The sequence below is a fragment of the Triturus cristatus genome, chromosome 3_1 (assembly GCF_964204655.1).
Source record: "Triturus cristatus chromosome 3_1, aTriCri1.1, whole genome shotgun sequence".
NCBI lineage: Eukaryota > Metazoa > Chordata > Amphibia > Caudata > Salamandridae > Triturus > Triturus cristatus.
The window spans coordinates 16,536,817-16,552,368 of NC_140583.1; the positions used below are offsets into that span (position 1 = coordinate 16,536,817).

The 15,552-nt window shown below is 48.0% G+C and overlaps 1 protein-coding gene across 23 annotated transcripts in view; it reads right to left on the reverse strand.

Annotated features, from left to right (window-relative positions):
- The window catches only part of MADD (MAP kinase activating death domain), a 987,832-nt gene that overhangs the window by 878,998 nt on the left and 93,282 nt on the right, over positions 1-15,552 (reverse strand). For all 23 annotated transcript variants that reach the window (XM_085646575.1, XM_085646564.1, XM_085646561.1 and 20 more), the window contains exon 2: positions 13,561-13,717. In XM_085646575.1, the coding sequence (XP_085502701.1) occupies positions 13,561-13,622 (62 nt within the window). In that variant the 5' untranslated portion in view covers positions 13,623-13,717. The remainder of the gene's footprint in view (positions 1-13,560; positions 13,718-15,552) is intronic.

Below are 15,552 nucleotides of genomic sequence, written 5' to 3' on the forward strand. Positions count from 1 at the left end.
AGGAAATGGCCGAAGTTATCCATCTCGAAATACTGGATCTGGGACCAGAAAAAGCCACAAAAAGTTGGTTTTCATGAAAGATTTCGTTTTATCAATGTAGAATTTCAAACATCGTTTAATGTCTAGAGAGTGTAGGGCTCTTTCCGCAGATGAAGAAGCATCTTTAAAGAATGTAGGTAACACTATAGGTTCATTCAGATGAAAATTGGATGGGACATTAGGAATGAACTTTGGATTCGTTCTAAGGATAACTCTATCCGGTCGGAATTGGAGAAAAGGTTCTGCAGTTGAGAAGGCTTGAATTTCGCTGACCCTTCTTGCTGACGCGAGAGCTAATAGTAAGGCTGTTTTTCATTAAATAAACTGTAAATCTGCTTTATGTATTGGTTCAAACGGCGGTTTCATGAGCTGTGTAAGAACTGTATTACGCTGCCAAGAGACTACTGGGCGTTGCACCGGGGGAAACACTCTGAAGAGCCCTTTAAGAAATTCTTTTATCACTCTTTGTGAGCAAAGAGATGGATGGTTAGGAACTCTCCTATATCTTGAGATAGCGGCCAAATGCACTTTTATAGATGTATGTGAAAGTCCTGATTTAGCCAAACTTAAAAGATACGGAAGAATTTGTTCTGAAGAGGCATTAAAAGGATGCAGATTTTTAGATGCGCACCATTGACAAAATCTCTTCCATTTTGCTGTATATGTTTTATTCGTAGAGATTGCCCGAGATCGTGAAAGAATATCTCGGTATTCCTGAGAAATATCGAAGGATTTGAATTCATGTTCGTGAGGTTCCATGCAGACAGGTTCAGCGATTTCAAATTTGGGTGGAGAATTTGACCTTTGTTCATAGTGATCAGGTCCTGCACTAATGGGAACTGTATTCTGGGTGCCACTGATAACTTGAGAAGTTCAGAGAACCAAGCTTGTCTTGGCCATGCCGGGGCTATAAGAATCAAGTGGCACGGCTCCGATTTCATCTTCCGTAACACTTTCGAAAGTGGGGAAATGGAGGGAATGCGTTCGCAAACATCCCTGTCCAGCGCATCTGTAGTGCATTGCCCCACAATCCCTTTTGCGGAAACCAGCTTGCAAAGTGTTTGCATTTTGAGTTGTGGTGGTTTGCGAACAGATCCAGCGATGGGGTGCCCCATAGATGAAATACTCTGAGAAGCTGACTTTGATCCAATTCCCACTCATGAGAAACACTGGACGATCTGCTCAGGACATCTGCTCTTTTGTTGTTCACTCCTGGAACATGCTGGACCTGAAGTGAGATGTTGTGAAGCAGTAAACACCTCCAAATCTCTTGCGCTTGTTTCGACAGGAGTTTTGACTTTGTACCCCTTGTTTTAATAGGTAAAACATGGATGTTGTGCTGTCTGTTTTGACAAGTACTGTCGAATCGTGAAATCTGGGGAGAAATGCTTGTAATCCCAAGAAAACAGCTTTTAGCTCTAGCAGGTTGATGTGAAGCTGAGCTTCACAGTCTGACCAGTGACCCTGTATTTCGAGGTCCTGGAGATGTGCTCCCCAACCATGTAGCGATGCATCTGTCATCATAACATAGTTGTGATGCTGAGGTTCGAAAAGTAGACGTTCTGTCAAATGCTTTCTGATTTTCCACCATGACAGGGCCTTTTGGATCTGAGGAGTGATAAAGATCCGATCTTCGAAGGACCCTTGAGATTGAATCCATTGTTTGTCTAGGAGCTCCTGAAGAGGCCTCATGTGTATTCTGCAATTGGGAAGTAAGGGGATACAAGAAGACATCATCCCCAATAAGGATTTGTAGATTCTCACAGAAACACACTTTTTTGTTTGTAGATGCGACGCCAGGTTTATGATTTTCTGTGTACGCTCTTCTGAAGGATAAGCTTTTGCTTCCTTTGTGCAAAGCATGGCAAAGCATGGCTCCCAGAAATTGAAGGGACTGAGATGGCATGAGGTGCGACTTTTCTAGGTTGATCCTTACACCCAGGCGACTGAAGAGATCCATGCAACATTGCAGAGTGCGCTGGGTTTCCTGGAACGAAGTACCCTTTATGAGCCAATCGTCCAGATATGGGAAAATTTGGTGACCTTGAAGTCTCAGGTGTGCTGCTACTGGCGCCATACATTTCGTGAAGACCCTTGGCGCCAACTTCAGGCCGAATGGCAAGACTTTGAATTGGTAGAGGAGCCCCGCCACCATGAAACGTAGAAACTTTGTGATTTATATGAATCGGGATGTGAAAATAAGCATCTAAAAGGTCCAGGGATGCCATGTAATCTCCCTTGCAAAGAAGTAGGAGTATTTCTTGCAGGGATAACATACGAAAAGATATCCTTTCGATGAATTTGTTCAAACCTCTCAGGTCCATTACCTGCCTCCATTTCGATGTGTCTTTTTTCTTTATTAAAAAGAAATGCGAATAAAAGCCTTTCCCTCGTGGAAGACGCGGAACCTCTTCTATTGCTTCTTTTTGTAAAAGGGATATAAATTTCCGCCTTGAGGGCTGATAGATGTTCTTGCTTCCTGTGAATAGGAGGATGATTTGGAGGCTTCTGTATGAATTTCAGGGTATTGCCTTGTTGTATCACGTCCAGTACCCATCTGTCTGTTGTTATCGACAGCCATTCCTGAAAAAAGAGAGAAAGGTAATGATCCTTGAGGTCTGAGCATGTGGCGGGCGCTTTGACAGAGTTACTGTCGTCTATTAGATTGTTGCGATTTACCTCTCGCAGAAGACTTCCCTCTGGACTGCTGCTGGTATCTTCTGGACTGGTACGAGGATCTTTGATTATATTGTCCTCTAGTTCCTCTCTTCCGAAAGGACTGGAACCTGCCCGGCTGAAGAGATCCCAACGCTCGTGCAGTGTCTGTGTCAGCTTTGATACTTTGGAGAGCATCATCAACATGTTTTCCAAAGAGATTTTCTCCGTCGAACGGCATGTCAACTATTTTTGCTTGTACTTCCGATCTAAAAGAAGTCGCTTTAAGCCAACCTTGCCTTCAGAGGGCCACTGCACCCGCCGTTTGCCTGAATGCTATAGAAGACATATCCATTGCAATATCTATGGATTCAGATGCCGCCCTAGCCCCATCTTGTAAAATGGCAGCCGCTTCTTCCTTCTTATCCTCCGGCAGATGGGCCAACAAAGGTGCTATATCTGACCACATCTGCCTATTATATCTACTGATAAGAGCTAAAGCATTTGCAGCTTTAATGGAAGCTGCTGCCATTACAGCAAAACACTTTCCCGCATCATCCATTCGTCTTCCTTCCTTATCAGGAGGGGCTGCAGAAGTGGGTTTTTCAATTGTCTTTGAGCGGCTTGCACCACTACAGACTCTGGCCGCGGATGTCCAATTAAGCAAGCTGGAGAGGATTCTGGGGCTCAATATTTTTTCTCTATTCTGGGTACCGAGGCAGCAACCGAGGCCGGATTATTCATTATTTTCAATCCCTCGTCCCAAATGTGATCAATAATAGGAATCGATCTGATGGATTTTCTTGATTCCACTTTAAAATCATAGAGAAAACACTCAGCTTCTTGTACTGGAGGTGGGAGTTCAAATCTCTTGGAGGCTTTTTACATAATGTCATGGAATCCTCCAATATCCTGTGGAGGAGAGTTTGCTGGCGATGGGGATGCAGACGGTGTAGTAGGTAGAATGTACTGACCCCATTCTATCCCAACTGGATTTTCCTGAAGGAGTTACCTTTCTTCTGGTTGCTCTGCATCACTCTCCGCTAAATCATCCCCGATTGTAATATTTGGAGGAGATTGAACCTTTTGCGCTGAGAAAAGGGGAGGAGGCTGAGATAGTTGAACTTGAGTAGGACCAGTTGAAGACTTCGAGGCTGGGGCGTTAGCATCAGGAAAACGTCGGTAATAGTCGTTTATCATGAGACGTAAGTCAGTCACTAGAGAAATTGGCATTGAGACAGATTTTTCTCTCACATCAGGCTGTGCTTCTTCCTCATCCTCAATCATATGACTCATATCTTTTTGACTCATGCACTGGACGATCTTGGAAAGAGAACACCTCCTGAACCTCCCGATGTTCTTCATCATCCGTTTCCTGAATCTTTATCTGAAGTTGGGAGGGACTATATGCCACTCCTGATGACTCTTCATCCTCCGACTGCAATTCTAGCAGATTTGATGGAGGAAGTGGAGAAATTTTTGTCCAGCCAGTAAAATCTGTAGATTTCTTCATAGTCGACGAGCCCGTCGACGGTGGAATAGACTTCAATGATAACGTTGTCTTTGCTTTTGGAAATCTAAAAGACGTCGTCGACAGAGCTCACATCAACGGAGTTCTCGTCGATGAGGAAATACGTATTATCGTCGACGAGGTGGTCGTCGACGAGGTCATCGCCGACGGAGTCATCGTCGAGGTCGCTGTCGATGAAGTAGTCGACGAGGTCGTCACCGGCCTTCCCGTCGACGGGGTTGTCGACGAACCTTTCTTCAACAACGATGTTTTAGTCGCCGACGTCGACGCAGCTATCGTCGTCGAGATTGTAGTAGTCGACGGAGTCGTCGTCGATGGAGCTGTCAACGTTTTCTTAGAAATAAGTGCCGGCGACGCCCCAATCTTCGTAGAGGGAGCTGAAGATACCTCTCTTGACTGAGGATTTTTTCAGAGGAGTGTGAGGAAGAGAAGACGAAGAAGCCTCTTTGTCTTTAGTTTTCTGTTTTTTAAGTTCCATTTTTTCCTCAGAAGCAGAAGATTTCCTCTTTTTAGAAGACTTAAACTTCATTAACTTCCTCTTCAGAGTCAGAATCTGAAGTGACCTTTTTTTGAAGCCACAACAGTAAACGTGCCTCCCTATCTCTCAGAGTTTTTGCAGAAAAGGTTCTGCAGTGTTTGCAGTCTTTAGGCACATGTTTAGGATGAAGACAGTACAAGCAGTCCTTGTGGGGATCTTCAGAATACAGTCTAGGTTTACCACAGGATGCGCAGGGCCTGAAGAGCCTCTTTTTAGAGCTTTCAGCCATAGTAGGTAAAAGATGTAACACAGTACCTTAAATCCAGAAGAAAGAACTTTCAGTTGAAAAGGTCAAAAGTTCACTCAGGAACAAAACTGAGCAAGGCTCAGGGAGACTCGTCCTCACACGAAGGCGGTTGGAAATCTGAGGTATGATGGCTCTGCTGGGGAGTGTGATGTCAGGGCTAGCAGCTGATTGGCTGAGTTTTGGACCATAGAATGATGAGGTTTGGTTACCAAATAATGAGATTCCCTATGGGATTTTTCTATGCAGTTTTTTCTAGTACTGTCATTCTGTTACCGTGAGACTCCCACCATGACGACAGGGAAGATACAAGCATTTGAATCTATGAAAGATTCAATACTGCCCTTAAAAAAAAAGGAAGCAGTTTACAACAGGGGACTTGAAAAGAGAAGGCTGATCAGGAAGCCTAAGAAAGGCTGAAATGGCCGACAGGTAGCCCTTAAGAGTGCCCAGAGCAGAGCCATGCTGGGCCAAAGACAGGAGGAACAAGAAAACCTCAGAAAGAGTGTCAGACAGGGGATCCACAGCCTTGCAGATGTATACCGTCTTAGTGGAGGGACGCCTGGCTGGAAAGATAACATCACAGACTTTGGGAGGAAGGTCAAAGTCAGTCAACTGTCGCCGCTCAATCTCCACGCTAGGAGGTGGAGGCAGGACAGGATCCTCCGGAAGAGGCAGTCGGATCGGAGGATCGATGGCCATGTTAACAGCTCGGGATACCAGACTCTTCGTGCCCAATCTGGAGCCACAAGAATGACTTGGGCCCAGTCGCACTTGATCTTCTTCAGCACTCTGAGCAGAAGCGGTATAGGTGGAAAGGCGTATAGAAGACCACAACTCCACTCGCAACGAAAAGCTTTGCCTAGCGAGTGCCGCCTTGGAAATTCCAATGCGCAGAATTGCTGACATTTGACGTTCTCTTCGGTGGCAAATAGATCTAACCAAGGCTCTCCCCAATGCTGAAAGAGACCTTGCGCCACCTCCGAGTGAAGACGTAATTCATGATCCATCATGCACCTGTGGCTGAGTTCATCAACCCTGGCGTTCAGTGAACCTGCCAGGTGTTGAACCACCAGGGATATGCCCTGATGTTCCAGGCATGTCCAGAGGCGGAGGCCCTCTTGACATAGGGCCCACGACTCCAGTCCGCCCGGTTTGTTGCAGTACCACATGGCGGTGATGTTGTCCGTGAACACCTGCACTACTCTTCCGCAGACAGAGGGAAGGAATGCTTGGAGTGCAAGAAGAATCGCCCGGAGCTCCAGCAGGTTGATGTGGAGATCGGACTCCGCCGGAGACCAGAGGCCCCCTGATCTCCGCCTCTCCCATGTGGCCACCCCATCCTAGAAGGGATGCATCCGTCACCACTGTGTACTCCGGTCGGGGAAGGGAGAGGGATCTGCCGTTGACCCAATCCTGGTTCATTAGCCACCACTGCAATTGACATGCAGTGCCCTCCGAGATCTGAACGCAATCAGACAGATTCCCCTGATGCTGTACCCACTGGAACTTCAGATCCCACTGCAGAGCCCGCATATGCCACCTGGCATGATCCACCAGCAGGATGCAGGAGGCCATGAGGCCCTGCAGCCTGAGGGTCATTCTGACCGAAACCCGGGTTAGAGGCTGAACGATCGGAATCATAGCACTAATATCCGCTGCTCGGGAGGATAAGCCCAAAACTGCATTGTGTCCAGAACAGCTCCAATAAAAAGGAGCTCCTGAGCGACTTCGGCACGTTTATGGCAAACCCCAGCGAGTGCAGGAGGTCTGCTGTAGTCTGGAGGGGGAAGACGACTGCCTGGGGCGAGCCCGCCTTCAACAGCCAGTCGTCGAGATCGGGGGATTCCAGTCTTCCCCTATCTGCGCAGATGAGCTGCGACCACCGGCATCACTTTCGTGAAGACCAAAGGTGAGCACAGTAAACTGAAAGTGCTCGTGGCCTACCATGAACCTCAGGTAACGCCGTGAATAAGGTTAGTATCAGACCTCACCTCATGGGACCGCCCCTCTCTTTCCTTTCCAGCCACCGACTTCAGACGTCAGCATTAGTGCCCGGAACGAACTATATCCACCCTATAGCTGGCCCTTTGAATCCCTAGAGAGGGGAGATGCAAGTCCCGCCCCCTGGGAGTGGGATGGCGGCGTGTCAGCCGAAGATAAGAGCGAAGGGGGCCTCTCAGAGGTTTGTCTACGAGCGGAAGAAGGTGGAAACCGGTGTGACGAGGAGATTGAGGGAAGGATTCAGAGTCAGACGGAAGAGGAACCGGGAGTCACAAAAGCCACTGACGAGCCCCGGGAGGAGAAGCCAGGAGATCACCGACTTCACACAGTGCCCCGCCACGTTCCCAGAGGGACGTGGCTGTCACAGGTTCGTGCACGGCTCCGGGGAGCGGGGAGGAGGGTAGATACGGCGTCCCTGGGGAAGGTTTCGGAGAGAGTTCCCCGTAGCGAAGCTGCAAGCGTTTGTTACTCTGGCGCATTATCTTATTCCTTTTGGAGACGGCCCTACCCTTCACCTTCTAGTGTGCTCGACCAGGTGAGATATCCCATACTCCTTTCCCAGTTTGTTGTGCGATTATCCTGTACTAACAAAAGGGCATTTCTGTTTTTTTTGCTTCCCACTGTCCTACCGGCCCCGCCCCGAAGAAGCACACCCCTCAGGGACGCCAAGGAGGAGCAGAAGCGGGCCCCCTGACAAAGACGTCTCCCTCCATCATTAGGACACATTACTGTTGATTCAAATAAAGAGAACTGTTCACTTGCAATCGTTGTCGCGTGTTACCTGTCGAGCGCGACATGTAGCTTGGACATCCCTGGAAAAACCAGTCGACCTCAGCCAGGCGTAGCGTTGAAGGGCTACTGCCGTTGAAATCGTCCTGCCTAGTGAGTCAGCGGTATCCAGTACACACCTGATGGTGAACTTGGCTGTGTCTCTCCCCTCGGCGACTGCACAGGAGAGCACAGCCCGCGCCTCCTCCGGGCATTGTGGCAGCAATTGCACTACCGTTTCCCACACAGAGTGGGTGTAACGGCCCAGTAGACATGCGATGTTTACCGACCGCAGTCCCAAGCTGGAGGAAGAAAACATCTTCTTCCCAAAATGGTCCAGCTTCTTGGATTCCCTATCAGGTGGTGCATTAGGTAATGTGCCTTTGGACGTAGAGGCTTGGACCACCGAGCTCTCAGGGGTTGGGTCTTGGGAGAGGAAAGTGGGGTTGCCCGGGGCCGGGCGGTGGCGTCAGGCAATCATCCTATTCACAGGAGCCCCTGTGTTGGGCCTGGACCAGGATGTCCAAAAGGATGTCAGTGAGGGCCTCATTAAACTGCAGCAGGGGCTCTGAAGAGCTCGCTGCTGGCTGAAGCACCTGTCAGGAGGTTAGTCTTGACCGCCACTGTAGGTAGCTCGAGGTTCAGAGCCTCAGCCACCCTACACAACACCACTCCGTAAGAAGCTCCCTCCTCTGTAGCCACGGTAGGATGAGACAACACGCCAAGGTCTGGGGAGGTGTCCAGACCATAGTCATCCCCCAACTCCTCTCTTCAGCCTGGATGTAACAGCGCATAGGAGGGGAGACGGGGGATCAATGCCACGGCGCACGAGAACGCGCTGTGGACGCTAGGGAAACTACATCACCCAAGCACCCCTGCGGCACGCCGGGAAACGTGATGACGTACCATCCAGGAAGCGCTCAAGTGCTTCCGGAGACGCCGCCCGGGTGCCGATTACTTGGAATCCGGTGCAGTGCTGTGGGGCCGACGTGGCGGTGAATGCTGGTAATCTCTCCTCAAACCACTGTTTCGACTAACAGCACTGGGTGGCAGGACAGGACCTCGCCCCTTAGTTGCTCTGTTGGGGGGACCCGCTACCAGGGTACCGTGCGGAGCAACCTTCCTCCTGCATGAAGAGAGGATTCCTTTGTGGCAGGTCAGACCTATGTTTTCTATTCTGATGAACGCTACGAACAGCGTTTACTGTCTATTCTTCCTACGCTGTCGCTCGTGGTGAGAGTGAGCTGGGGGTCGGGTTATCGATCCTTAGGAATTGCCATTGACACTTTGAACAGGAGGGGAAAGACCCTCCCTTTGAAGTAAACATTACCCTGAGTTCCTATTTCCAATGAACGCGACATTGTAACCAATCAGGCTTCTGCGGGATGCAAAATAAGGCGATACAGAGAACGCCTAAGCCCTGATTGGGAATGACATTTATATTTTAGTTTATGTGAGCTGGATGAGTGCAACCACCTCCCAAGACGTATTGTGGATATGAGTGGAACCATCCCTACTGTTTGCTGAGTGGGTGTACGCGAGCAACTGGGAAATTATCTATATGTTTGTTATGTCTTCCCGAGCAAGGGGTCAGTGAGTGCGCGGGCGGAAGGCTCTACGCTCCCCTGTTATATGCTTATTCTTTGTGACTCAGTGGTAGGTCGAGACTGCATCTCTAACTCCTTCTCAAGGCTGCCACTCATGTGTTAGAAGGGCGTGATCTGTAGTTAATGCACCTTTCTTTTTTTTGCAGTTCTGAGCACTACCCCACGCTGCATGAGTACCTGCCTCGGCATCACTGTTATTTTTCTTTACAGGTACGCGAGGTTCCCTAGGGTTGGAGAGGAGGGCACAAAAGGGAAGGATAGGAAAGCATAGTGTTTTCTAGTGCTGATATCGGTCTTCTTCTCTCTACAGGTCTCCCTCCCCGCTGTCCCCATCCTTTCGTTCCCCCGCTTGATCACCTCATGGAGTCTGTGTATATCTGACCAGACCATGGGGGTGTCGAGAGGTGGAACCCTTAGAGCAACGTACGATCCTGAGGATTCCAGGCCACCACAACACTGGATCATATTCCAGATGGTCAGTTAAAGGGTCTCCAGACCCCTCCCAATCATCCTCAACCTCCTCAGGTTGCCAATGTGGCGTAAAAGAACCAGGGTGGAACAGGGGTACAAAAGTACCCATCGGCGCTGGATCCGGCGTCTGTCAACGTCAGTCTGACTCCGTGCCCACATCGGGATGGTGGTGTTATGTGGTCGATATGGACCGATCCGGATCCAGGCCTGGATCCAAGGGGGCCCTGCGGTGCCGGGGCTGAAGCAGCTGACATCGAAGGCCCAGGGCCGCCAGCCGAGTCTGAGGGACCCAAATGTGTGCCGGCAGAGTCGGGCTGCCCAAAGATGGCATGCATTTCTTTGTAGAAACTTTGAAGCTGGGCAGGGGTCGCTCTGGGTCCCGGGAAGAGAGGGAAACTCTGAGTCGACATCAGCGGGCTCCCTTGTCAAGTCGGCCGATGGACGGGAAGAAGTCGAAGAACGACAATGCTTCTTCGACTCCTTCTTGCGCTTCATCTTACCTGAGGAGTGCAAAGACTTGGAAGAGGACTGGTGGTGGTGGCTCCGCAACCGGCTTCTCCACATCCCACGCAACCGAGACCTCAAACAGCGCGGAGTGGACTGAGGGCTCGAGAAGCTTTCGGGACTGCCCCCGCAAAGACTTCGGATTCATGGTCTGGCAGTCGGAACACGACTTGGAGTCGTGTTCGGGTTCCAGACAAAACAGGCACAGGCAGTACGGATCCGTCACCGACATCAACCGTCGGAAGGAACCGCAAGCCTTGAAACCCGGCATCCCTCATGCACCAGGAGTCGATGGACTCGAAAACGATGTCGATAAAGGTCGAAAAATAGTCAGTCAAAAAGTGACTGGAGGTACTTCTCTATCCGAATCTGCGCGGAAAAAGAAAGAACTGAGCGCGCAAGGGCGGCGTCTAAGTAGCTACCACAACGTCATCCCGGCGAACACTACGCCAATTACAAACCCAAAGCCGACCAACACCACCTTTCGACGCGCAGGGGTACTGCTGACGAAAAATTCTCCGGGTCCAGTCTGACACCTGGGGAAGGAATCTATAACTAATTGTCTCTTTCAGATACCCCCTGTAATCTTAGGGTCACTATTGTGAAATTCAAGGAGCTTCTTCATCTTACAGTCTGTTGTTCAATAAAATCACTTAATGCTTCATTGCACAACACGCTTCAAATGTTTCTGAGTCCGACATTGAACACATCCAAGGTGATGGTTCAGATGTCATATTTTAAAAATATGTTTCTGCTATACGCTCAATCATCTTATGCGCTTTATTTATGTAACAGAAAGAACACACATAACCTAACTATTTCCAAAATAATAGTCTTTGATTAAACTAAGTATCTTCTTGAGATAATGTCCCCTCAGGATCTATACTTCTGCTGAGATACCAGCCAAAATACCACTATATACTTTCTTGAGGGACCATCAAAAATGTTTAGCTGTAAGTATCGTACCTTCTGTTCAAAAATTAAATAACCCATTTTATTTGAACCATAAATCAATGGCTTTAAGACCTTAACTTTGCGTGATTCTTTGATAGGGCGCACAACCAGTCTAAGTCATTATCCGGCTGAATTTATAGTGAGCATATCTCCGATGTACTACACGTCTATGAGACACCAATAGATCTAATTTGGTAAAGGTCTTTACTACCATTCACTCTCTATTCAAATCATCACATTAATAAAGTTTCTTTCTTTCACAGTAACCTTGATATACTTAATTTTTCAAGGTTATTGAATTATTAAGCTGGTGATGGTGTTCTAGACTCAGGTGTTTTGGAGCATATTTAGATCACTCTACTGCAGGTGTATGTTTTTACTATTGGACTGTATTAATCATGCTTCTTTTTAAATACTTTCAAGGGAGTCCTACGTCATCTTCATGAAATTATACAGTCCTGAAGATGGTCTCAGATGCACAACAATCGAGACCGAAACGTCGATGCAGAACCCAACTTTCTCTTTAGTGATTGTTAAACTTCATTCAGAGCCTAGCTTTTCTGTATGCGACACGCTCTAACTGCATATTCAGAGAGTGTCCTTGAAATACACTGTCAAATGGCACATTAACTTGGCAAAGAACTGCAATGATCACTGGCAAAGTATTATGAGATTGATTTTCTGAATCCCTGTACATGCAAGTTTCAATTTCTATATAAAAGTTGACAAAAATATATGCACTGGCATTTTGATCTTTATTTTCCTAATATAAAAAGTATCATACAGCTTTTAATTAAGTTGCAACGTCATTCAAGGCCTCGCAAATGATCAGTTCACTCAGTTGTTCATTTGTTGTTTGAACAGAAGCGCTGCCAGCATCAGTTCCTACCCGACTGTAGAGTTCGAAGGCGCTGCCATACATGTGGCTGATATCCCGATGTCGGCTTTTTGTGGATTCAAGTTCTTCAAGGTGTGATATGGTCAGGCTTGTGTGAGGGCTGATGTCCCTCACACACCATACCAGGTGACAGAGTTTTACATGATGTATTACTTTAGGAGGACCACGTTAAATTCCACGATGAAGGTTTGAGCAGTGTGAGCTGTGGCCCAACTCTAAAGCAACTCCTAGTACCTCTGGACTGCATCACACACACTGCTACGGACAGGATAGAAAAAGAAACCAGTTGTGCGACCCGATGAAGCGGATGGGTGTGTGATGACTATTGGCACGTGTGCCTGGTGCAGTTACTGTGTGCTGCATTCAGTGGTGTTTGGAAACACAAGAAGCATTATTAGCAATCAGCGAGGGGTGCGAGGCAGTGTTCTTAGGAGCTAGCACGTGCTTCAGGAGTTGTCGATTAAGTGGCTACTTGTCCAGCTGAAGTGCTGTGCAGGGTGGCCAACGTGTTCATTTTTGACCCACAGGTCTTGTGTTTTGAGCCTGTCTTAGTGGGTTTTAAAGTTCTTCTGGCAGGCTGTTTCTACAGATGTAGAAAGCAAGACCTTGCACTGCTGTAAGATGTTGCTGTAGTTTGTCGAAAGGTGTCAGAAACGATGTATGAGCTTTTGGGTCTCTCTCTGCATGTTTCTAGAAGGCCATGTGATTTAATGCATTGAAGGTTCTCGGTCTGTAGACTTTTTTCAGACAATAAACTGAAGCATGGTATATAAAGCACCCCAAATTTTAAAGAAGGTTAAAAATATGTTGAGGGCATGTTTGTTTATGTGATGGTGTTTCTTGTGTATAAAGGAAGGTGTGCGGTAACCAATGGTCCAGTTCTCCAATGTGCAAAATATCCTGTATTATACTCTGTCTTGCATGGGTCACAGTAAGAGAACAAGAACAAGGCTAAAGGGGGGCAGAATGACACCTGGCAATGGTTAAAGTCTGAATTAGGATGCTGCAATGGATAAAATGGTGAAGGGGATGAAACCTGGAGAACACTGAAGGACTATAAAGTTGTCTGACTGTAGCAAAGACTCAAGAGCAGCAGCAGTAATAGCTGCGCAGGAATTGGGGTTTAGGGACACTGGGGAAAGAAGCGAGTGAGGATGGACAACTCTTCACACTCAATTCAAGTGTTGGAAATTAAGGGGTTCTAAATATGGCCAAGTCTAGGTACAAAAGGATGGCTGGTAAGTCCAGGAGCAGATCAGGAGATGTACTGTGGGATCAGTGAGAAGGAGGGAAGGGGACTCAGGCAGTGTATCAAGGGAAGGTGGGTGAGAAGGGGGGGGCACTCACCTTGCTCCGATTATTACAAGGTAATCAAGAAGTCGAGGACACAGCTTCTTCTTTTGCCCCATGGTTCTAAATTTGGATTATGTCATCTCAGGAAGTCTTCCACAGACTGGCGGTCAGGAAATATGAAGGTGGGCGATCAGCATCAACAGGATCTAAACTGTGAAACAGGATGAGAAAATGAGCTACAAGTGAACATATGAGAACAGAGCTCACTTACGGAGTAAAACAAAACACCAAACAAAAGGAGACAAGGTCTAAGCAGAGAGAGAGAACTGGTTAGAAGGGGATAAACATAGGAGAGGAAAGAGAATCAGAGAGGAATGTAGAAAACAAAAAGAAAGACGTGAAGGGTTAGGACCAAAATGCGTACGAGTAGAGAACGGAAATGTACCACTTGGAAAAGGTATTGAGAACACATTAGAAGATAAACTGCTGCAAGGAACAAAAGTAGAAAAGGTACAGAGTAGAGGCGCAATATATGGAAAGAGAGGCAGATGGAGGTCTCAAGAATAAACCATAAATGGACAGGATTAGCGTGGGAGACATCAGGGTTTACAATGATAGGTATTTAGGGGCTGGAGCAGATAAAAGAAGCGCAAAGAGGCATTGATATAAATAGGACGGGGGGTCTGCCCTACAAGACCTCCTAAACAATTACCAAAGTCCTAATGTAGCAGGAGTCAAGGTGCCTGCAATGCCCTCATGTGCATCACTGAGGAGATAACAGTTGCCAGCCATTCTGTATTGGATCTATCACCCCACTGGGGCACAGTGAGGAGGTCTGTGCCCGCACCAATTGTCAAGGGGTGGGTTTTGGAAGGCCCTGCTCCCATCAATGCCCCTCTAATGGAACGAATAGATGAATCTGGAGTGAAAAACGCACTCCAGATTCCATATTAGCATCAGTGGGAAGAACTGGGGTGCATAGCACAAGTAAATACCCCTCCTCTCTATTGACATAGTTGACAAAATCAGGAGTGATCCACGGCCCTCTACATCCCATACTGATATTATTGTCAAGACAATGCCCTTAATGGAATCAACGCAGGGTCGAGGGTTACTCTGCGCTCTCTTAGCATCGCTGGTACGAGCAGGAGGCGTGTGTGGTACTTAATGCCCCTAATGGAATTAACGCAGAGTCTCTCTTAGCATCGCTGGTATGAGGAGACGTGTGCAGTACTTAATACCCCTAATGGAATCAACGCAGGGTTGGGGTTACTCTGCACTCTGAGCATCGCTGGTATGAGGAGACGTGTGCGGTACTTAATGGCCCTATGGAATCAACGCAGGGTCGGGGTTACTCTGCACTCTCTTAGCATCACTGGTATGAGGAGGCATGTGCGGTACTTAATGCCCCTAATAGAATCAATGCAGGGTCGGGGGTTACTCTGCACTCTCTTAGCTTCGCTGGTATGAAGAGGACACGTGTGCGGTACTTAATGCCTCTAATGGAATCAACGCAGGGTCGGGGGTTACTCTGCTCTCTTAGCATCAATGGTACGAGCAGAAGGCATGTGCGGTACTTAATGCCCCTAATGGAATCAACGCAGGGTCGAAGGTTACTCTGCGCTCTCTTAGCATCGCTGGTACGAGCAGGAGGCGTGTGTGGTACTTAATGCCCCTAATGGAATTAACGCAGAGTCTCTCTTAGCATCGCTGGTATGAGGAGACGTGTGCAGTACTTAATACCCCTAATGGAATCAACGCAGGGTCGGGGTTACTCTGCACTCTCTGAGCATCGCTGGTATAAGGAGAAGTGTGCGGTACTTAATGCCCCTAATGGAATCAACGCAGGGTCGGGGTTACTCTGCTCTCTTAGCATCGCTGGTATGAGGAGACGTGTGCGGTACTTAATACCCCTAATGGAATCAACGCAGGGTCGGGGTTACTCTGCACTCTCTTAGCTTCGCTGGTATGAAGAGGGCACGTGTGCGGTACTTAATGCCTCTAATAGAATCAACGCAGGGTCGGGGTTACTCTGCACTCTTAGCA